The following is a 24,211-nucleotide window of genomic DNA, read 5'->3' as shown; positions in this document are numbered from 1 at the left end:
ATCATGGTGGATAGCTGGACTTCAGCCACTTTGTGTAATTAGTGTAAATGCCCTTTAAGCAGCAAACACTGAAGAGGGTTGCACGCCCTGATTCTCACCCTCTCTTCTAAATGATTTTTAAGGTTGCGGGTGTTTATAAAATTTTAAAAATTTAAGTAGATTGCTGTGATTAAAACCATTAATCTCTTGGGATATCAGTTTGGAAGTCATTTCTTTTTATTTGGAAGTCATTTCCTGAATAGAATTTTTATTAAATATTAATGGAGAAACTGGCCATTTTTCAATACGTATATTGCTGAAATTATAAAATATGATTTTGTATAATATGTGAAAATAGCTCATATTGTTGCTTTTTCTGCTTTTAGGATATATTAATGAAGGTAATTTGAATTTTGGTTAAAATTACATCAAATTTCTGAAAGTGAAAATAATAAGCATAGCTTATGAATACAAACATCTGATCTGTTTGTTTGTTTTTTTATTTTGTTTCTACAGCAGAGCACAGGGAAAGATCAAAGTTTAAGAGTGAAAGGACCGACTTAGAGAGTTCCTATGTACCTGTGTCTGCACCACCACCGAACTCTTCTGAACAGTATTCCTCTGGGACACAGTCTATTCCCAGCACGGTTACTGTGATCGCACCTGCTCACCACTCTGAAAACACAACTGAGAGTTGGTCTAATTACTATAACAATCATAGCTCTTCCAATTCTTTTGGTCGAAACCCACCACCAAAGAGGCGATGCAGAGATTATGATGGTATAAATCACCACCTTTCTTTATACCATGTTCAAAAGCATTATTTAAGCAAATGTTACATATATTTCATAACTTTTAATTAAAAGTTAAAAGGGAGAAGAAACTTTTCATACATGCTTGTCTACTTGTTTGTTTTAAAGATTTGACTCATTTCAAGAGGTGACCCCTTTCTAAAGAGCTTTTGTTATTGTACTTCAGACACTGTGTATTTAATAAAATTAGGTAAACATGAGGGATTATAATATCCTTGTGTGAGGTTCTGAGAATTTATTAAATGTGTAGCATATGCAAATGTATGTTGACTCTTTAATCAAATGAGGATGTTTATCTATATTTTTAAATTTTGGAAATATTTAGATAATAGAAATAAAATCACATAATGGATCAAGGTGTATTCATCTTGCTTCAGTAGTTACCAACTCATGGGCAACCTTGTTTCCATCTATATTTCTCCTTGTCTTCTTATTTGCAGCAAATCCTAGATAATTATATTTTGCTTATAAATATTTAATGCATTCATTCTGACCATATACACTCGAGTATAAGCCTACTCGAATATCAGCCGAGATACCTAATTTTACCACAAAAACGGCATTAAAAATGTTCTGAAAAACGTGGCTTGTATTCAAGTACATACGGTACATTTAATTTATTTTTAAGTAAGGAAAATAAAATCAGAATTTAAGTATCACCTCTGTCTCTCTCTCTCTCATCACCCAGCCATTGGATTTGTTCGCCTTTTTGGGGCCAACTTAAGGCTATTAGTTTCCTGTTTATTTTTCTCAAGATAATCTGTGCGAATGCCCATCAGTAAATACACAGTTTATCTCAATTTTTTAATATAAATGTTAGTGTACTACTTAGAATGTTCTGCATGCTTTTTTTTCCCATTTAACAGCAGTTTCTGGAATAATCTTATGTTAATATGTATGGGACTTCCTCAATTTTTTTTTTTAATTAATCAATTTATTGGGGCTCATACAATTTATCACAATACATAGATCAATTGTGTAAAGCACATCTATACATTTGTTGCCCTCATCATTCCCACTTCCTCAATTTTTAAATGCATACTAAAATTTAACTTACTCCTTGTTGCACATTTGGGATGTTTTTAATATTTTATTCCTACCATATTGTATGTAGTAGATAACCTGGCATACAGTGTCCACCTGGATATTTTAAAGTTTAAACTTACAGAGAACGAATCATTGAAATGAAGCCATCTACTTAAAGTTCCTCATTTCCCCTGTACTAAATCTATCTTAAAGCATGTAAATGTTTATTATAAAAAGTTAATAGCAAGAGCGGTAGTCTAATAGTAAGTAAATAGTTTTTGACCTTGTCTTTGATGTAATCACAGTTTTATACTACACAATGTAGAAAATTCCCCTCTGCATATTACGGATATGTGATGATTAACAAAATAACAAGAAGAACATTTCTCCTCGGAGAAAAGCACTTTATAAATCAGATTAATCAGTTTTTCAGGGACTTGTTTCCTTTTAGATTTATTTACTTATATTTATTTTAGACTTGTAGATTAAAATAAGATTATTTTATTTATACAGAAAGAGGATTTTGTGTACTTGGAGACCTTTGCCAGTTTGATCATGGAAATGATCCCCTGGTTGTTGATGAAGTTGCTCTGCCAAGCATGATTCCTTTTCCACCTCCTCCTCCCGGGCTTCCTCCACCACCACCTCCTGGAATCTTAATGCCTCCCATGCCAGGCCCAGGCCCAGGCCCTGGCCCAGGCCCTGGCCCTGGCCCTGGCCCTGGTCCTGGCCCAGGACCTGGTCACAACATGCGACTTCCTGTTCCCCAAGGACATGGTCAACCTCCGCCTTCTGTTGTGCTTCCCATACCAAGTAAGTATATTCTGGTTGGATCTTTAATGAGAATTCTGTCTAAGAGACCCTCATCCCTTTAGTTAACTTGATACTTGATTTAAAATATTTGAAGCATAAATTAATAACCAAGTAACAATTTGGATTACATTCCCATAATCTGGATGCTTTCCTTTTTTTTTTCTTTCATTGTTAGATGATCTTTGTTTTACTGTCAAGTGTTTAAATTTTATTGGCTTACCTATATTGACCCATACTCTACATTCTACTAATTGTGCTATAACATCTTAAGAAAGCCAGTTTTTAAGATGTTAAGGGGGAAGAAAACTTGTAGTTTAATGGATTTTCCAATCTTTAAAGAAAATTTCTCTAAGAATATTGAACTATATGATATATGCTTTAGTTTTTATTATGGAAATTTTCAAACAGAGAAGGAGAATATGTGTACTACATGCACTATTAACAGCTTCAATAGTTATCAATACATAGTTATTTTTGTTTTATCTTTCTACACATGCACACTCACTCTTTGAAGGAGTCGGTTTTTGCTAGAATAAATTCCAAATGCCATATAATTTTATCTGTATATGTCTCAGTATTGATCTCTTTGCTGATAAGGAATTTGAGGGTTTGTTTTTAAAGTAATCAATATTATCATACCTAGCAAAGTTAAGAATAAACCATGTTTAGAAGTGGCCATTTAAAATATAATAACAGTTGCTAGTTTAACAGAAACAGTACATCTAAAACAATTTTAATGTCATTGAAAAAAATGTGGGTTGAATAATTGCATGTGTGAACAGAGAGAGAAAAATAATTCATTTGAAGAAAATTAACATTAAAAATGACATTTAATTTACCGTATGGACTCAAGTAAAAGGCAACCCAAATATCAGCCAAGGTACCTAATTTTACCACAAAAACCATTAAAAATGTGCTGAAAAACTCAGCTTATACATGAGTATATAGGTACTTAAGCAGGACTTTAATAAAATTTTTTAAATCTTGTTTTTATTGAGAACATGTGTAGCAAAAATGTACATCTATTTCACAATAAGTACATGTACAATTCAATGACATTGATTACACTTTCCAAGTTGTGCTACTACTTTTACCTTTTTCCAAATTAATTGCTCATTCTCCATTGATAAAGACTCACTGACCCCTAAATTTACAGTCTAGCCTTTCAAGTTGCTGTTGTCATTTTGATCCTATATGGATAATTCTTAATAGCTCAAGGCAGACACTACTTACTAGGTAAGTTAAATAGTTATTTATTTGTTTTGTTTATTTTCCGTCGGGAGGGAGGTCTTTATTTCCTCTTCACCCATCGTTATTTATTTATTTATTTAGCAGTTTTAGCACTTTATCCACGTCATGCAAATCAGTAATTCAATCATATCAAGGAGAGTTGTATGTTTATCACCATATTCAAATCTAGAACGTTTTCTTCCTTGTAATCATTGTTATCATATAATTTTTTTTTGTAATTGTGCCACAACAAAACATTCTCACTTCTACAACTTTTACATGTATAATTCAATGCCATTGATTATACTCTTCATGTTGTGCAACCATTATTGATATCCTTTTCCAAATTATTCTGCCACCATTAATATAAACTCAATGCCCCCTAAGCAGCAACCCTTTCTCCTTCACCCATGATAACCATTATTCAAGTCTGGTTTCTTTCTTTCTTTCCTTTTTTAGTATCTCAGTACGGTGGATAGGGAGGAGCAGTGGGAACACAATACATTTAAAAGTCAAAGCTAAGCATTTCATGCCATCCACCAGAGATTTTACCATGAAAATTTCCAAACAAACAGAAAAACTAAATAATTGTACACTGAATCCTCAGATATAGGCATACCATCAAGATACTGTAGGCTTGGTATATGATCACTGCAATAAAGTGAATACTGCAATTAGTGACCCATACAAAACATTTGGTTTCTCAATGTGCATGGAAGTTATATGTACACCTTAGTCTATTAAATGTTCATTATGAAAAAGTGTGATGTATTGTGAAAATTACCAAAATGTGCTATCAGGGAAATGGCACAGGTAGACTTGCTAACAGAGTTGCCACAAAACTTTAATTTGTAAAAAACAATCTTTGTAAAGTACAATAAGATGAAGTGCAATAAAATTAGGTATGCCTGTATCTACCACCTAGTTCTACAATTAACATTTTGTCACATATCTTCCCATCTCCATTTTTATTTTGGTGCATTTCATAGGCTATTTACAGTCATCATATCAGTACAGTCAGCTGGCATAACTTAAGAAGACTTCTGTAGAGCATTACTATTAACCCAGAAAGTTTTTGTAAGCTTTCTCTCGGCCATTATCCACCTCTACTCTATAGAGTCAGCCAGTTCTGATTTTTTTTTTACCCTAAATTAGTTTTACCTTTTAATTAATAATGCATTTTAAAGTACTTTAAACCTGCACACATAAAATTCTTTAATTCTGTTCAAAGTCAAAGATTTTTGAAGTAAGAATTTTCAAATTAGTGCTAATAAAATATCTTTAGTAGCTATGAAATAATAATACTCTCCCTTTAACTTTTGTTATCTGTAGGACCACCCATAACACAGTCAAACATGATAAACAACCGTGAGCAGCCTGGGACAAGTGCAGTGCCCAATCTTGCACCAGTGGGAGCAAGACTACCTCCTCCTTTACCCCAGAACCTCCTTTATACAGTATCAGAAAGTAAGTAAATGTAGTTTAATTTAAGTTTTCTTATATCCGTGTTAACACTTTTTTTTTAATTGGGGGCTCTTACAGCTCTTACAACATTCCATACATCAAATGTATCAAGCATATTTGTACATTTGTTGCCATCACCGTTTTCTAAACATTTACTTTCTGTTTGAGCCCTTGGTGTCAGCTCCTCTTTTTATCTTCCCTCCCCCTATTAACACCTTTTAAAACAATAATTTCTCTTCTTATAAACTGTGCCACTGTAAAAATCTCACTTGTATTCAGAAGGCATTTATTGTGTATTTAAGCAAGATAGCCATGTTTGGTTTTTTTCTTTACCTTGTTTGAAACTAGCTGAGCTCCAAGAGCACCGAAGGCCAGCTTCAATGTTTCTTTTCCTCCTTTTACCACCACCCAGACCAGTGTTTTGATCCAATGGGAAAGGGAACTGCAGGGTGATAGCCATGTGTTTAATGTTGTGTAGAAATGAGAGAGAAAGGCACATACGTAATGCCTTATGTTTGGAGATGACCACACTGGCGTGAAGTACTTCGTTTTAATTTTAAGGAACTTTGTTCTGAGGCTTCCTTTCAAATGGTTTTTGATTGAATTTCCCAAACCTAAAGTGTAACTTATAAGGCCAGATAAAATATGCATAATACTTACTCATTTAGCTTGCATGTTGATGTGAAAATAGATATTACCATTTAAAACTAATGTCTACTGTTTATTTTTATATTTTATTAAATCATTTTATTTGGGGGGGAATCTTTCAGCTCCTATCACATTCCATACATCAATTGTATTAAGCATATTTGTACATATGTTGTCATCATCATTTTTTAAACATTTACTTTCTATTTGAATCCTTGGTGTCAGCTCCTATTTTTTCCTCCCTCCCCACACCCCACCCTCATGGCCCCTTGATACATTATAAATTATTATTGTTTTCATATTTTACACTGCTGTCTCCTTTACCCACATTTCTGTTGTTTATCCCTCTGGATGTCTCTGTTTAAACTGTTTGTAAAATTCATGTTTAGCTATAATTCTCTTGATGCCTTAACTCCCTTTTATTTCTTAGGTTTTATTTTTTAATTTAAATTTACTAGGTTTTAAGAAATTCCTTTCCCTAAAAACATACAATTAATTTAGATGACTCTTTCAAATGTCAGATTGTGGAATTTTCTTTGAAGAGGTAGGTAGCTTCATGGTATGGTCATTGTTTTTATCATAGGTTTTTTGGCCTCCTAAACACAAATCTCATGGAAAATAGTTAAGACCATACTGCCCTACTTGAAATGCTGGCTCCATTGCTTTATGTCTTTGTGACTTTGGGCACATTGTTTAACCTTGCTGTATCTCAATTTCCTTTACCATAAAACGGTGATGGTAACATTACCCATTTTACTAGGATTATTTTGAGAATTAAATTAATACATATAAAACATCGAAGCAGTGTCTGGGACCAAGCAAGTCCTGAGTGCAAGTAGGATCCATAGCCTGGACTGCCCCTGTCTCCAGGGTTTGCCTTCTAAGACTGGGCCTACAAACAGAGGAGTCCTCCCTTGGTTTGTGGCAGATGCAGCTGTAGCACTTTATCCTGGTGCTAATAAAAACCAGTAGCCATTGATTCGTGTCAATAAAATTGTGCAGCCTGTTGTTTTTAGTGACTTATTTTTGAGTAGATAGCTAGACCTTTCTTTTAAGTAGATTTGAACTTTCAACCTTTCACTTAGCCCAGCAGGTTAATCATTTGCACCACTCCAGGTATTTATAAAGGTTACTTATTATTGTAATTATTATTGTCTCCTCAAATTTCATTCTCCCTAAAATGAAATTTGTTCTCTTTAAGTTTCTATCTTCAGTGGAACTAATACCCTCCTAGTTACTAAAATTGAAGCTGTTGACAATCATAACCGATTCACTGTTTAGCTTTTTCATATCTAGTTAATAAAAAGTTCTTTGTGTTTCTACCATGGTTTCTGCCCTTGTCCACATGAATCACTTTACATTTGGATTATTGTTGCAACATTCTCAGCTCCATCTTGTTTCACTCTTAAAGAATAGCACATAGAACTGATGAGGTAATTTAATTGAGAAAACCAACCGCGACAGTTCCTCACGAGAACACTTCCTTGGTTACTGTTTCCTTCTGATCGATAAGTGAAGCCATCTCAGGTGCACCTAGCTCTTTCTGTAATAAGCCCTATCATCTTGAAATACTGCTTTTATTCTTTTCAGATTCTTATATAATTCATTTAAGACAGGAATTGGTAAACTTTGACTGGTACCAAAATCAAATACACTGTCAACAAGTCAATTATGATTCATAGTGACCCTATGGACAGGTTAGAACTGCCTCTCTAAGTGTCTGAGAGTGTACTTTTTATAGTTTTTTTTTTTAAGCAGTTTTATTGTCAACGTCATTCACTTACACAATCCAATAGTTCAATCATATCAAGAAGAGTTGTACAGACATTATTACCACATTGTCTTCTGTGTACTCCTTGTTACTCATGTAATTATTATTTTCAATGTGCCCCACATTTCTCGATCATTTTATTTCACTGTTCCCAAACATGCATCTTCTCTGGCCAGACTAATTTTACCTTCTTTGTGTCCCGTTATGACTTCAACTTCCTTTCCCCATCATCCCTTCTCAGATCTTTCAAGATCTGAATTTCCTAAGCAATTGGGAACAGTACTTCAAGAAACCAAACTCGTTGCCATGACCAAAGTCATTTCTGGGTTTTATTACAAAGAGTAGAAGAGATGACCAGGAAAGTTGAAATCATGATGGGGCACAGAGAAGGTAAAATTGGCCTGGGACAAGGAGGGTGTAACTTTTCTGGTCGTGTTCAGTCAACAATGGGTAAAAATGATAGTGAAGCATGATAAAAGAAAAGAGAAAAAGCAGCAAAAACAAGAAAGAAAAATAGGTGTATATATGTAAATAAACATATATGTAAAGTATTTGTTTATGTATGTGTGTACATATGCAAATGAAACAAAAAGACACATGGACTTTGGGCCTCTACTTTAATCTTACTTCAGTGCAAGAACGGTTGGTTCTAATAATGTGCCAATGTACGATACTCACTTTTCTGACATAATCGCTGAAGACAAAATGGGTGCATAAGCAAATGTGGTGAAGAAAACTGATGGTGCCCGCCTAAAAGATACAGTGTCTGGGGTCTTAAAGGCTTGTACTTAAACAAGCGGCCATCTAGCAGGGAAGCAATGAAGCACACATGGAGGAAGCACACCTGCATGTGTGATCATGATGTGTCGATGGGAAAAGGTATCATAAGTTCAAAAACAGGCAACCAAATCAATGTGAAGGAGCATGGATATAGTGAAGACCCAAACCCACGTGTAAGATAATTGGACAGTCTTTCTCAGAAGGGCCACATGGAAGAGATGATAAATCCAAGGTGTGGTATAGCACCGATGAACCGCATTAACTATCCTCTAGTTCTTTAATATTTCCTCCCCATACTATTAGGGTTTTTACTTGTTTTACATTATTAATTATTAGACTTGCATATGTTTATTTGTATAATTAAGATCATTGGACATGTGAAAGCCAAAATAGATAACCTTTCAGAAACAGTAACAGGAGTAATGGTTCCCAGAGGGTATGGGGAGAGAGGTGGTGGGTAGCGGGAGTTGACAGCATTGATCATTGTATAAACCCCATCAGAGCAGTGAACAACAGAATTGTGTGCAAATGGATCCATTGGATGGTGTAAGACAGCAATAAATTAATAAAGGGTTCCTGGGGGGTAAGGTGGGGGAGGGAGGGGATAAAGAGGAGCTGATATCAAGCAGTTCAAGAAGAAAGGAAATGTTTTGAAACAGGTTGTGGTAGCAGTTGCACAATACTGCTTCATGTGATTGAACTATGGAGTGCTATGATAGATGTAAGAGCTCCCAATAAGATGATTTAAATATATCTATATTTTAAAAACTGGCTTGGGAACTTAATACTACTCTGTACCAAATTCGTGCAGTAGGAATTTGCATTTATTACACAGTGAACAAAGTGTAATTGGATATGCATGTAAACCTTTCATTTCCTTTCATGAATGTAAATCTTACGTTCAGCTGATACTTCAGAAGAGGAACCATGTCTGACATTTAAATAATTGTCCTTGTACTCAGTGTCTCACAGTCTTCTGATTACTATGGTATCTTTTCAAAATGCATGTTTGTCCTATTGATGCTCTCAAATTTTAATTCTGGGAAATTTCAAACATACATAAAAATAAAGACTATGTACCTTTAAATCAGCTCTAGCAGTTACCAACCTATGACCAATCCTATTTTATCTAATCCCTACCTGAATCTGGTCTTAACGTTATTTCTGAATGCCTTTTGAAGAGTAAATGAAAAATCCCAGTGTTATTTAGCCCACAATCTGTTGCAGATGGCTTGCTTTTATGCTGCTAAATTTAGTGTCACGTGCCTCACTATAAAACTTACACTTTTAATTTTAAAAAAATCTTGACCAGTTATTTCTGTATTAATATTTTTAGCGATTTTATTTTCTCAATGCTAACAATTCCATTCTGATTTTCATTTTAAAAAATTTGAGAGTTCCCATGTAATTAATTGATTAAACTAAACTTACCTAATATTTCTTGAGTATTTACTATGTGCCAGACATCGTGCTGGAGCCAAGATGAAAAATTATGTGACTTCATGCTGCGTCGGGCCATTTTGCTATTGTTGTAATAAACTATCATAATATGAAGGGGCTTCAGAAGGTTCATGGAAAAATTCTTTTTTATTTCCATTTTCCCTCAAAGTTTTTGATGCCCCTTATGAATGGCACATCAGTGAAGGGCATTTGGAACAAAATTCGCTGTTTAGAAAGTGATAATTTCTAAGAAAAATTTGGGGAACTATAGAGTTAGCTCTATCTTATTTGCTATATTAAGGACTATATATGAAAACATCTAATATTACATCAGTTTCAGAAACCATTTTGTACCAATACAGAGGGCATTATTTTCAAAATAAAGTATGTATTTGGTTTTGTAAACTCTTCTTTTACCCATTTTGTTTCAGATCAGTATGAATAATAACTATTCATTGGCATCTAACTATTTTATGTTCCTTTAGAACAGTGGTTCTCAAACTTCCTAATGCTGCGACCCTTTAATACAGCTCTTCAGGTTGTGGTGACCCCCCCAGCCATAAAATTATTTCTGTTGCTACTTCATAACTGTAATTTTGCTACTGTTATGAATCTGGCGACCCTGTGAAAGGGTTGTTTGACTCCCAAAGGGGTCATGACCCTTAGGTTGAGAACTGCTGCTTTAGAAGATAGTCGTGCTCTCAGTGATTTCAAAGCTATTTAGTTGGTTGGCTGCTGGATGTTTTGCAAATTAATAATACTGATTGCATATCAGAAAAGTTGAAACTCAGTCTACTATGAAAGTTTGTTAGTAATTTTCTTTTATAAAAAATCTAAAATTTGATTCTACATTACATGGAGAAATTTGAAAGCCTTGGAACTTGTTTCTGATGTGAATTAAATTAAAAAAATTAATCTCTGTACTTTGTCATTCTTAATTTTAAAAAAATTTATTATTAATTGGGAGTTAATACCATGTATCATTCCATAGTTCAATCACATCAAGCAGAATTCTACAATTGCTATCACAGTTTCCAAACACTGTTTTTCTTCCTGGACTCCTTGATATTGTCACTTTTATCCACCTGCCCCCCTGCACTTGCGCTTACACACACACACACACACACACACACACACACACACACAGTAACCCCCTCCCATTGTACCTCCCCTCCCCAAGTCATAATATTTTATATCTTTCCATTTCTTTTGAAAAATACTGCCATACTGCCTTTAAGACAGATAAATCTAATCCTTCAAATTACCTGTTTTATTTAACTAAATCTATAATCAGTAATTTAAAATAAAGTGGAATTTATTTGTTCTAGAAAGTAAAAAGCTTCATGTTTAAAGATATTTTTGCAATGTAATAGAGAACTTGCACTATCCTTAGTTTGGCATTATTAATTTTTTTACCATTAAAATTGCTAAAGTTCACAGCATAGAAAATCATAAATGAAATGATACTTAGTTTTTGCAAATTATGGTAATCAAAAAAAAAATGAAACCTAGTGCCATCAAATTGATGCCATCTTATAGCAGCCCCTTAAGGGTTTTTCAGGTTATAAATCTACAGAAGCAAGATAGCCTCAGCATTCTCTCTTATGGATTTGTCTGTGGATTTGAATCGCCAGCTTTGTGGTTAGTAGTCCAGTGCTTACTGACACCAGGGGCTCTTAATTATGTCAATGGGAACTCAAATATTAGAAAATGAAATCCAGATAGTTGAGGTTTAAGAAGAGTCTGCTCAATGTTAAGTATTGGGGATGTAGATTATTAGGAAATGATTCCTGTCCTAAGAACTCCAAAACTAGTAAACTAATACCCACTGCTGTGAGGTCACTTTGACTCATAGTGACCCTCGCAGAGTTTCTGAGGCTTTGTCAACTTTTACGGGAGTGCCTGCTTATCCATTAGAGCTCCCAGGGCTCCTGAGAGTTGTAAAGAAATACTTATTAGTCAGAAAGAAACATGTAAAAACAAAAAACCAGCTATAGTGCATTTTGCTGTTATAGCTAAGTAAACGAACAGTGTCAATAGGTGACAAAGGAACTAATTTTGCCAAAAATTTAACCTTTACGTAGATAATAATTATTACTTGTTTTGGGAAAATATGGTTGCATATTAAAAGAAGAAAAAGAATTATCGCCATTACTTAACTGTAAGGCATATGTGGTATCTGATAATGCAATTTAAACATCAACATTGAATGGTTTTATTTTTGAAAAATAACTTTTTGTTACTTTGGTTTTGGGTTGAGTTAAAATGTCACAAAGTCTATGAAAATGATGTGATTTGTAATTACACATATATGGGAAAACAGTGATGTCTTACTAATTAAAATCTTCTAAAGTATTTTACTGAAAATGAAATCAGTTTAGTGTTTTCTTAAAACCCTTTTTTGGTAGAAAATGTTGAGCATGTATTTAATATATATACTTCTCTTCTTTAAACTTGGTTCCTTTCTTCTGCTAAATGGAAGAGGTGAAAATGGGAATGTTTTGTAACTGCTCAGCTCATTGTCCTGGATATTTAGAAACATGTGAGAGTAGTGTATAACATCTAAGATTCCAGCAAATGGTTCTGAGGTTGGAGACTGTTCGAATGAATTCTGATAATCATTAGCTTTCAAATATACTTTACCTATTATCAGCTAAGTAAAATCTTAAAAACACTGTATTCTCAAACTTGACATTTCCTCATTTAATTAATTGATAGCATCCTTCCGTCCATAGTAGTTGATGTTGGTTTTTGGAAAAGTGAGTTATTTTCTAATAGAGTCCTTGTATATTATCTAGAATTTTCCCTCATATTTTACCTTGATTTGTATTGTTTTAGCTGGTATGTTGTTGCCTATCTTAGCATATAGATATTCAACTAGAAAATTACTTCTTTGTCTTTTGGGAACTTTTAATCTATTTTTATCTCTTTCAGGGATTATATTGAATTCTTATTATGTAACAGGCACTGTTTAGGCCCTGGGGTTCGAGAAAATATGTCAGTAGTTGGAAGGCTTAACTTGTTTGTCTTTATTTTTAAAGACTTCAAATTTCACTTTAAATTTTATCTTCTAATGTACCCCTGAACACAAAAAACTGAAAAATTATTAAAAAGTGCCTAAAATTTTAGTGTGATTAATAGCTGTCTTCAACTGACTATAGTTAATACATTAAGTAACATGTTAATTTTAAGTAACAGTTAATATTAAGTAACAAGTAATATTAAGGTAACATGTTAGTTCACATGTATATGTAACGTGTATGTAAGATACACAAGTTCAATATCACCTTGGGTAAATTGGGATATTTGCAAGTTGGGAATATTTGTTCTCTATAATGACTAAAACAGTTGAATTATATTCTGGAGTTTTCTTACTTCTCAATCTATGATTAATTTTACTTCATCTATAACCTACACTTGACTCAGCTACTTTAGAAAAGTCCCAAATGTACATTTCCGCTGTAAAACCTTCTTTCTTCTGTGGAGCAGCAGATGGGTTTGAACTGCTGACCTTTTGTGTTAGAAGTGTTAACACTTAACCAACAGTACCATTAGGGCTGTTCTTACATAGCTATCGAGGTTCAGAAAACTGACATTTTAATTTAATCATTCCATGTGCATTTATTGATTGGGATTCTATAAAGAAAAACTTGGTAACAGCAATCGTTTACTTATCATGTAATGCAGTTTTTACAGGAAAAAGGATAAATGTTTGATTTTCTTCCATATAACAATTTTCAGAATACTGAATTGATTCTCTAGTATCTTCAAAAGGTAGTGATGTCTTTTTGATTTTGAAGTATCATAATTAAATCATGAAATTAAAAAAAAAAGTTTCACCTCTGTTACAGTTCTTTTTTGATGCTCAAATTTCCTGATTTAAATAAGAGTTTTCTTTTTGTTGTTGAGAACATACACAGGACATAAACCAATTCAACAATTTCTATCAATAGTTTAGTGACATTGATTACTTAAGTTCTGTCACTACTTTCACTCTTCTCCAAAACAAATTATTTCTCTTTCATTAACATAAGCTCACTGCCCTAAAGTTTTCTGTTCTATTCTTTCTGATTGCTGTTGTCAAATCAGAAGTTTTCTCTTGACCAGTCAGAACCTCTTCATGATGGCCTTTGGAGTTTTTTGTTCTTTCTTTAATTTTTTTCTTTGTGACATGGTGCCAGAGTCTTTAGCTGTCTTTCTTCTGGAAAGACCAAGTGTACCAAGCTGTATCAGGCTCATCTTACATGGTTTCTGCCTTGACCTAAAACCTTTTGTCTAGGGAATCTTGGTTCTTTGAGAAGTAGTATTAGAGATCATAATCGACGTTTCAAAAGAAAAGCCTGCTTCATTTGAGTAAACAGCCATCTTTCTGAAGTGTTTGGATGCATGTTCTTTGTAATTCATTTAAAAAAAGATACTGTGCAATGTAGCCTTTTAAGACCGTTTCCCCGAAAATAAGACAGTGTCTTATATTAATTTTTGCTCCCAAAGATGCGCTAGGTCTTCAGGGGATGTCTTATTTTTCCATGAAGAAGAATACGGTACACATTTATTGTTTATTGTTTTATTAAAAGAGACCTCTCACTTCCCATCTGCTCCGGCTGTGCTGCGGCCAACAGTGAGCTGCGCGGCGGTGCCCGCCCCCAAGGTCCAGAGTCCAGAGTTAACGGTAGCTTCAGGGGGCCTTATTTTCGGGTAGGTCTTATTTTCGTAGAGATGCCTTATATCTCAGTGAGAGGCAAAACTGTAAGTAGGTCTTATTTTCGGGGGATGTCTTACTTTTGGGGAAACGGGATTATTAGTTAATGTGTCATACATACCTGTATAGACAACATTTGCCTGCATATATATCTGTAATTCCATAAGGTTATAATAGGGTTCAGAAATCTCAGAGAATGAGGTATAGTAGACATAACTGGATTTAATTGAAACCCATAGCTTCCCATACACAATAGGTCTATCTCGGGTCTTGTAATACAGAATGATTGGGCTTGCAGTTGCGTAATGACACAGCATATGTATAACCATGATACCTGTGTTTTGATAGTTATAATAAAGACCTATGTTACTGGTTATGCATACAATATACTTACATTACTTTAGTATATGTGCTGCTGAAGCGAGCACTATACTTACATTACTTTAATGTGAACTTACATCCTTAAAAATAAGAACTTTACTGTGTGGTAGTAATATTCGATGCTCCAATATCCTCTGTCATGCATCTCTTTTTAGTGGTCTAACATGACCTTTGTATAATTTTCCTTTGGAGATAAAAAGAATACCAAGAAGTACATCATGCTTCCCAAATGCAGTAGAAAGAAATAAAGGAGAAATATCAATTTGAAAGTGAAACAAGGTTATTTAAGCAACAAGAAGGTAGAAAACCAGTGAATGCAGTAATTTCTTATATTTAGGGATGTTTGTGCTTATATTTAGGCAATGTCCAAATTATATAACGTACTACTTTACAGACCACATTGAGCGCTGTACCATACATTTAAATATAGCCATATAGACTGAGATTGTAGTTCCTTCCCCTTTTTTTCTTTAGTATGCTACTTTATTTTTTGATAGGTCAGTTGGCATAAAATTATCTATAATAAGTCAAGCTTATAATTATCTTCAGATTGTTGAACATATGTTAAAATTGTTTTTGCAATGTAATGAATGGTTGAGGGGTTGGTCTTAAACTACACAGAAAGAGTTTACTATACAATATGATGCCTTTGTTAGCACATTTTTTGCTCCATCTGTAGGAAGAGAAGTATAATGAAAGTTAGCACATCCATTTTCTCAGCATTTACTATGAAATCAGGTGGTAGCCTTGCCTACCTTCTTAAAATCATTAGGGATTTTATACTTTTAAAGACATTTCCTATGGAGTAAAAACAAAACTATTTATTTATTTTGTCTTGTGCCACATAGTGAATGTCTGGCTTTGAATATAACATGTTTACTAAATCTTATAATATGCTTCATATGTGACAGTGAAAAAGATACGGTTAGAAATAGCCAACAAAAGGGAGGATTTTGCTCTTTCATATCTTGTCTTTTTTGAAGCCTGCTCTATAAAATTTGCCACCTTTATATTTAAACCATCTATATATTTAAATCTTAAATGTGCTTTTTTTCAAAATGAAATATCCACGCCAATTTCATATATGCAGTGATGGGATTGTTGATAACGGTTTTTATCTTTTTCATTATCATAGTTGTCTAGAAGCATTTTATCTGCCTGTTACCCACCTTCTCAATCGGCTAACACATTATCACTATCTTCCTTACTTATATTTTTCTTTTGAACATTTCTTAATCTTTATAAGGCCATATTGACACATATTTTTATTTTTTAATTTTTGCATTATTATTCCAGATATTGGAGTACATTTTATACAAACGTGAAATTGTGTAGGCTGTGAAGAGTTTTCTTTTAATGTGTACTACATATCTGCATATCTCATTGCATACAGAATTCTATATTAAGAACAACTCAGGGCTCCTTTGTGTAATAATATAATTGATTTTCGGTGTCAAGTGAAATTACCACATGATTATTTTGTAATTACATTATATATAGGTGGTGATTATACACGCATATTAGCCATTCTTACTATAGCTTTATACTATTGTACATCCTTAGCACTTGTATGCCTATTCTTTCTTGAGTTAGAATCTCAGTAACATCTTTCTCATCTACTGTTCCCTTTTGTGTAGTTTCTCTGTTCTTGGCTCAAATTGTCAGGAACTATCTTATTACCTAAGAGAAGCTTGTGACTTTCAATTCCAGCTGCCCTCCTATTCTTTCCTCTGCAGGACAGCCCATGTATTCTCGTGAACATGGTGCTGCTGCATCTGAGCGACTTCAGTTGGGGACACCACCTCCTCTGTTGGCAGCTCGTTTGGTGCCACCTCGAAACCTCATGGGATCCTCCATTGGGTATCATACCTCAGTCTCCAGCCCCACCCCTCTGGTCCCAGGTAAGCTGTGCTGCAGGTGGCCATCTAGTTTGACCAGCTTAAGAGGTGGCCAATTATTCTGATCTGCTACTACAAATTCCCACTGTAGCTCTTAGGGTTTTTGTTGTTGTTGTTGTTGTTGTTTTTAATCACTCTTAGTTTTATTTTCTGTTTCTTTGCTTCTTTGGTTTGTCCCTAGTGACAGCTAGATGATTAGGCCCCCTGTGTGTCTGTCATCTCTGGTGTCCTCTGTATTTATTTTCAGTACCTCGGTAACAAAAGCCAAGCTAGCTCATTGAGTTCTTTTTTATCAGATAGATAGGAGCATAATATTGACTTGTTTTTTTCTAGTCAGTTATGACTTACGAAAAAGCTAGGTCAATTATTCTTTTAAAAAATAAAATGTGAAACACCCGTTTCTTGCTGATTATGGATGATTATGTCTTTCACCTCTGACCATTGTTAATATGTATGGACTGCTTGTATATAATGTAGGATTTGTGAAAATTCTTCTCCTATGCACATGTGCTTTTGAGAAATTATGGAGTGCTCTGTGGGTGTCTCATGAGTGTTCAAAGATGTGTCACTTGCCAACAGCTCTTAGTTCATCATAGTTAATTAAAGAACTGATTTGTTTTGTTTTGTTTTTTGGACTTAAATTTTTTAGGGTTCGTGTATTCACAGGAATTCTAGAACAAGGTCATTTGATTATATAACTTCGTTAATACTGTTTGGAGTTGTAACATATTAGTTAAGAGATGCAATCGTATCTGAAATCTTTTCATCATAATTTGCTGACCTAATACACTGAATCGCACATATAAACTGAAACAATATGAACCGCAAAAGGAATTTTTTCATTAGGAAACAAAAAAAGAGGCACAGATTTCTAAATTATGATAAAATTTGCTGCTGCAACATTAACCTTTTGTTTCAGATGAAGAGGATATATACCATGTAGAGACTAGCATTTCCTTATTTTTTTAACCTTAAAGAAATAGTTGTTTTGTGTTCTAAATTTTAAAATAAGTTTTTCAGTTGTATAAAAACATGAAATTTATGTTGAAGGGGTATTGGTGAAGAGAGTGGTGTTATTTATAGATATAAAATTAATCTTACTGTAGCTTTTTCATTTGAAATATGTTTTATGTATGAAGTCTACCATCATTTCTCCAGGTTAAAGTTCAGATAACAAAGTGAATTCTTTTTAATTAAATGTTGCTAATTCAAAAGGAAATATACCAATTGATGAGATGTGATAGATAATAGGCAACTTAACCAATCCTTCATATATGGCGCTTTGTGTTCATGAAATTTATCTTTAAATGTACACATTGGCATTTGATTTGGAATGTTAATATGTAGGATAAAGATGACTAGGTTTATGAATATGAAAAGATATCAGTACTGAAGAATAGTAGTGTTCGTTTACTCTTAAGCAGTATAGTGCTTATGAGTAGTCTTAGTTCATATCTAAAAGGTATCCAAGCATATAACTGTTTAAGAAAGCAATGTAGCCATTGCCTATATTTTAGTAATGAAAAATGGTTTTAACTTGTCTCTGATTTGTTACTTGTTTTGTACCCTTCAGATACATATGAACCTGATGGCTATAATCCAGAAGCTCCTAGTATTACCAGTTCTGGTAGATCTCAGTACAGACAGTTCTTTTCAAGAACACAGACCCAACGCCCAAACCTGATTGGGCTAACATCTGGAGATATGGATGCAAATCCAAGAGGTAAGTGTCTTGAGATTTTTCTGAGATTAAGTATAACACTTACAATTTTTTCCATTTGTACTTCTATAACCTTATTTCCAGTTTTTCTTGAAAAGCTCTGGTTAGAATAAAATTGTAACTTAATTGCTTTTGTGGTCAGATTTTAATTTCTGAACTATAGTACCTATTGAATATAGAAAAGTTAAAAAGACTTAATCTCTTGCTCGCAAATAATTGATCACTGAAGAGCTTATTTTGTATTACAAGAGCTGTACTTCATAAAAATAGCATTGAAAACCTATGCAATAAAATTGTCATGTGATCATTTTTAGCACTTATGATTAAGATCATGTAATAGGACCTGTGAAATCTTAGTCATAAACCTTAAAAATAAAACAAAATTTAAGATTAAATGTAAGCATGCATCTGCTTTTCGTATAGATAATGTCATTCATCCACAACTCCCCAGAATGCCAGTGTGACAGTTTCACGATTTTCTTATTCTTGCCCACTTTCATATCCTGATTTTAATGCTTCTTCGCTATCTTCAGTACCACAATTGCTATTATAAGCTAGTAGTTGTTTGTTTTGATCGTTTTATCGGGGGCTCATACCACTCTTACCTCAATCCATTCATCCATCAGTTGTAGAAAGCACATTTGTACATTCTTACCCTCATCATTCTCAAAACATTTGCTCTCCACGGAAGCCCCTGGTAGCAGCTCCTCATTTTTCCCCCTCCCTTTCCGCTCCCCCCTCCCTCCTGAACCCTAGATAATTTATAAATTATTATTTTGTCATACCTTATTACACTGTCCGACTTCTGCCTTCACCCAGTTTTCTGTTGTCCATTCCCCAGGGAGGAGTTTATATGTAGACCCCTGTAATTGGTTCCCCCTTTCCACCCCACCCTCCCTCCATAAGCTACTAGTTTTTATATCTGGACTACACCAAATATTTCTGCATGTACTTTTCTCAAATTCCATACAATATTGTAAAAGAGATAAGATTTTTATTCTTTCAGCAAGTAAAGACACTTGAGTCTTTGGACATTGAAGACCTTGCCCAAAGTTCCACAGTGGAAGAACTGCAGTTTGAGCCCAGGCCCATGTGATTCCAAAAAATATGCTCTCACCCTCTGTGATATCATGTGTATGTTAATACTTTACTTGAAACTATTGGGAAGATCATGTTCTTTCTCTTTCTTTATGAAATCATTTTATTGGGTCCATACAACTCTTATCACAATCCATACATACGTCAATTGTATAAAGCACATTTGTACATTCATTGCCCTCATTCTCAAGATCATGTTCTTAGTGATTTTTTAAAAATCATTTTATTGGGGGCTTGTACAACTCATCACAATACATGCATCCATCCATGTGTCAAGCACATTTGTACATTTGTTGCCATCATCATTCTCAAAACATTTTCTTTCTACGTGACCTCTTGGTATCAGCTTTTTGTTCTTAATGATTTTAAGTCTTCCTTCCATCAGTAACTTGGTCTGTTTATACACTTACACATGGCAATCCATAGATAATCTCAGAAGTCAGATAGCGTGATTACCACAGTCTTGCTGTGTCAACTTGGGCAAGCCACTTAAACTCTAGTTAGATCTCCTTCCTTTGTTTTAACGCACTTCAATAAAGAACACCAGCAGGCAATGCCAAGTGGCAATGATAAGCTGCTTTGTTTAGATAATGTTATCTCAAATTCTGGAATACTAGATGTGATCACAAGAATTGTTGTTCCTTCTCTTAGGCTTATGAAAATGTAAGCCTTAAAAACATTGGTATCATGTTTCTATTTTATTAATTATGTGCAAGATCTAAGCATAACTACTGAACTGTAGTTGCTGTTGAAATAATGAGTTGTAAGAATTTTCATAATTTCCTTGACTGCACACAGATGAACTGGAAAATAACACCTCCGACCCACATTCTTTTTTTAAAAATTTATTTAGTCATTTTATTGGGGCTCATACAACTCTTATCACAATCCATACATACATCCATTGTGTCAAGCACATTTGTACATTTGTTGCCATCATAGTTCTCAAAACATTTGCTTTCTGCTTGAGCCCTTGGTTTCAGCTCACTTTTTCCCCTCCCTCATGAACCCTTGATACTTTATACACTATTATTATTTTGTCATATCTTACACTGTCTGACGTCTCCCATCACCCACTTTTCTGTTGTCCATTCCCCAGGAAGGAAGTTATATGTAGATCCTTGTAATTGGTTCCCCCTTTCCACTCCACCCTCCCAGTATTGCCTCTCTCAGCACTGGTCCTGAAGGGATCATCTGTCTTGGATTCCCTGTGTTTCCAGTTCCCTGTTGTACATCCTCTGCCGAACCACATTCTTGCCCCAGCACCTGTCCCTACATATATTGTTTTTTGCTGCTTTTACTTTTGATGAGGTTTCTGAAGTTAGGAGAAATAGCTCAGGCTGTAACAGACATAAGTTTTGTGTTATCGCTTACTGTTTTTTTGTATGTTTAGCATGCTTTCTCTGCCCACAGGTAACCCAATGTAAACTCAATTTCTCATATTTTAATTTTAACTGTAGTGGAAGGAAGGTGCCAAATATAATATGGAGTTTTCATTATTCTCTCAACTTTTTAGTTTGCAAATTTTAAACCTGTCATCTAAAGGAAGTACAACAGACATTTGAGTACCTTCACCTAAATCACCAGCTGTTAACCTCGTGGCATATAGTTATAGACATTCACTCTTGCAAGTGTGCACTGTTGCTTTGCCTCTGCTAGTGTGGGTGTGGGGGTGCTTGAAAAGGCTTTTGGAAAAATTCCAGTCTTCCAATTCAATTGTTTTGTATACCACTGTCATCATCAATTCTGCCTCATAGGGACCCTAGAGTGCAGAGTTGAACTTTTTTCCTAGGATTTTTTTACTGTATTTACGGAACCAGACAACTTCATCTATTTCGCATGGAGTGGCTAGTAGGTTTGAAGCATGAACCTGGGTTGACAACTGAGCACTTAACCACTGTACCACCAAGGTCTTTGTACCAATCAAGAACTCATAAATATGTAAACCCAAAGTCAAACACCCTGCCAGCTAGTCAATTCCAACTCAAAGCAATAGCTTTGGAGAGAGTAGAACTACTCCTGGTTTCTCAGTTTATAAATCTTTATGGGAACAGTCTCATTTTTTTCTCCTGAGGTTTTGGATTCCTGAGGAATCTCCTGCGAGTGGATTTGGATTGCTGTCCTTATAAAGGCACATATCCATGTAAATATGTGCTTTAAAAAAAGTCACTTGCAATTAACATTATTTTTAAATATTATTATTTGTACCTAAGATTACATAATTTCATAGAAACAAACATCATTATCACATGTAAGTAAATCATAAGTGCGTAATACTCAAGGTTCAGTCGATGTGATGAACTTCTTATTGACTCAAATCAGGAGACAAATTGTTTTAAATGATGTCTTTTTATTATAGTGCTAAATATGATCACTTGCCTAAGGTAATAACTGTTAGAGCTCTATGAATTACGTTATTTGTAGAGTGGTGCTTTGGCACTCCATGAATTACCTTATGTTCCAGCAACCTTCCATCAATTTTTTTTTGTATCCATCAATGATCCTTGACCTGTATCATCAATATTAGAGGTTGCCTTTGACTTACGTCTTAAACCTGGATATTCTATTAAAGGAGGTGATAATAATGTCTTGCTGTTAGGTATTTCTGAAACAAAAATGATAGCAATTGAATGTATTTGGAATATTTTTTCATTTTCATATTAAATATTTTAATTATTTGAAACTTCTCAAATAAAATGTATTATTAGTAATTTGAATTTTTGTTTTCAACAGCTGCTAACATTGTCATTCAGACAGAACCACCAGTTCCTGTTTCCATTAATAGCAACATTACCAGAGTAGTTCTTGAACCAGATAGTCGGAAAAGAGCTATGAGTGGTTTGGAAGGTCCACTCTCCAAGAAACCTTGGCTGGGAAAGTAAGATCATTTCTTAATTAGTAACTTTTAATCAGTATGTTTGTTGTTATTTTATTTTGCCTTAGTAAATTCAAAAATAAAAATTGAAATTAATCAGTGTTTTTCAAACCCTATGTGTAAAGCTATCAAGTTATAGATATCAAGAAGCTAACAGTCTATTTATAATGAAATTTCTAATGTATGCCTACCAAATTCTGCACCTTGCCCATTGTTAGAAATTATTGAGTGTGGGGAAAAGGGGAGGGTCCCCCACAAATCATCACTGGTCCGGTATGCGCAATTGTACAGCAATAATAAGTAAAGATTATAGTAAAGTCATAGAGCATGAGAGGTAGAAGATAGAGTCAAGTAATGGAGTCAGACACAATTCATGGTAACATTGCTCACCTTAGCCCCGCTTGATGGTCCACGTGGGGGGAACCGGGCCTGGAGAGCAGGAGAGCTCTCAGGACCAAGAACCAGGGAGAGCTACTGGGAGCTGGAGAGAGCTTCTTCTTTATTGCTGACCAAGCGTTATATCTCTTTAGGGGGACATGATTACAGGTAATCACACGTCACAGGAAGAGACAGTACAATAGGCATACACATTGTAGGAAGGGGATCTATGATAGGCATAAGCATAACAGGAAGGGGGTGAGCTAGGGGTGTGCCCATAGGAATGGGAAGCTCTAGGGTTATGCATGTGACAAGGTGGGCGGACCCTAGATACATGATGGCAGCCTAACTCCTTGGGCGGGTTTGACCTCTCTGGTGTCTCCTACAAGGAAACAGACAACTACTATCCTTATCAGAAGGGAGTGGGCCCTACTTGTTGTGGGATAAACAGTGGTGTCTGCTTGGTTTAGATGGCTGATAGCTCTTAGGGAGAATGACCCCTACTCTACTACTGATGACCTCCAAGTGTATAGTCATTCTCAAGCAGCTAAGTCTGGCATATATTTGGGGGAGACAACTTGGGAGAATTCCTTCTGTTTCCCATAATTGAGACACTGGAAATGAACACAAAAGAAAAAGGATCTTAAAAGTCTGTCAGATGGCTATTCAGGGCACTTATTATTGGTCTCTGACTGGAGCAATAAAGGAAGAAAGTCAGTTAGCAATTAGAAGAGGATATGAAATATGTGGCTATAATTGCCTTCATGAATAACTGCTCCCATTTTCATAAGACCAGAAGAACTGAATGGTGCCTGGCCATCATTACTGAGCATTTTGATGATAAATTCTAAATTAGCATCCTGACCAAAGAGTTTGGAGAAATGTAGAACAAAATTTCAAAATCTTAATGTCTTAAAACTCTGGAGTCATGAGTCATGAGTGCTAAATAAACCCCTAAAACTAATGCCTTGAGATCATCTATTATTTCTGATTACAAATAAATGAAATTTTGTCTTGAAGCATGGTGTAGCATGGGTAACTGTCTTCCTGCTGGGTACTCATATCTGGATGTATCTGCATGTGGGCGGACCCTCCTGGAGACGGATAGAGGAACAGTGTCTCTATTCCAAAGACCATCAGAAATAACTACTTTCCGATGGTCTACGGCAGGGGTGTCAAACTGGTAATATTTTGTGGCC

The 24,211-nt window shown here is 34.7% G+C and overlaps 1 protein-coding gene and 1 non-coding gene across 2 annotated transcripts in view; one reads left to right on the top strand and one right to left on the bottom strand.

Moving 5' to 3' along the window:
* Positions 1-24,211, top strand: part of RBM27 (RNA binding motif protein 27) — a 100,351-nt gene that overhangs the window by 40,398 nt on the left and 35,742 nt on the right. Inside the window, exons 6-11 of the mRNA XM_045284723.1 lie at positions 496-759; positions 2,331-2,630; positions 5,193-5,327; positions 16,780-16,944; positions 18,515-18,664; positions 22,493-22,637. Coding sequence (XP_045140658.1) covers positions 496-759; positions 2,331-2,630; positions 5,193-5,327; positions 16,780-16,944; positions 18,515-18,664; positions 22,493-22,637 — 1,159 coding nt within the window. The remainder of the gene's footprint in view (positions 1-495; positions 760-2,330; positions 2,631-5,192; positions 5,328-16,779; positions 16,945-18,514; positions 18,665-22,492; positions 22,638-24,211) is intronic.
* LOC115873650 lies at positions 5,657-5,775 on the bottom strand. The gene has a single exon (XR_004048540.1). It is a non-coding gene; the product is annotated as a small nucleolar RNA SNORA61 (small nucleolar RNA).

The sequence above is a fragment of the Echinops telfairi genome, unplaced genomic scaffold (assembly GCF_000313985.2).
Source record: "Echinops telfairi isolate 266 unplaced genomic scaffold, ASM31398v2 ScPeMD7_7469;HRSCAF=8507_0, whole genome shotgun sequence".
In the NCBI taxonomy this organism is placed as follows: Eukaryota; Metazoa; Chordata; class Mammalia; order Afrosoricida; family Tenrecidae; genus Echinops; species Echinops telfairi.
Note: the sequence above shows the minus strand (reverse complement) of the source record. Positions and strands in the feature narration are given on the sequence as shown.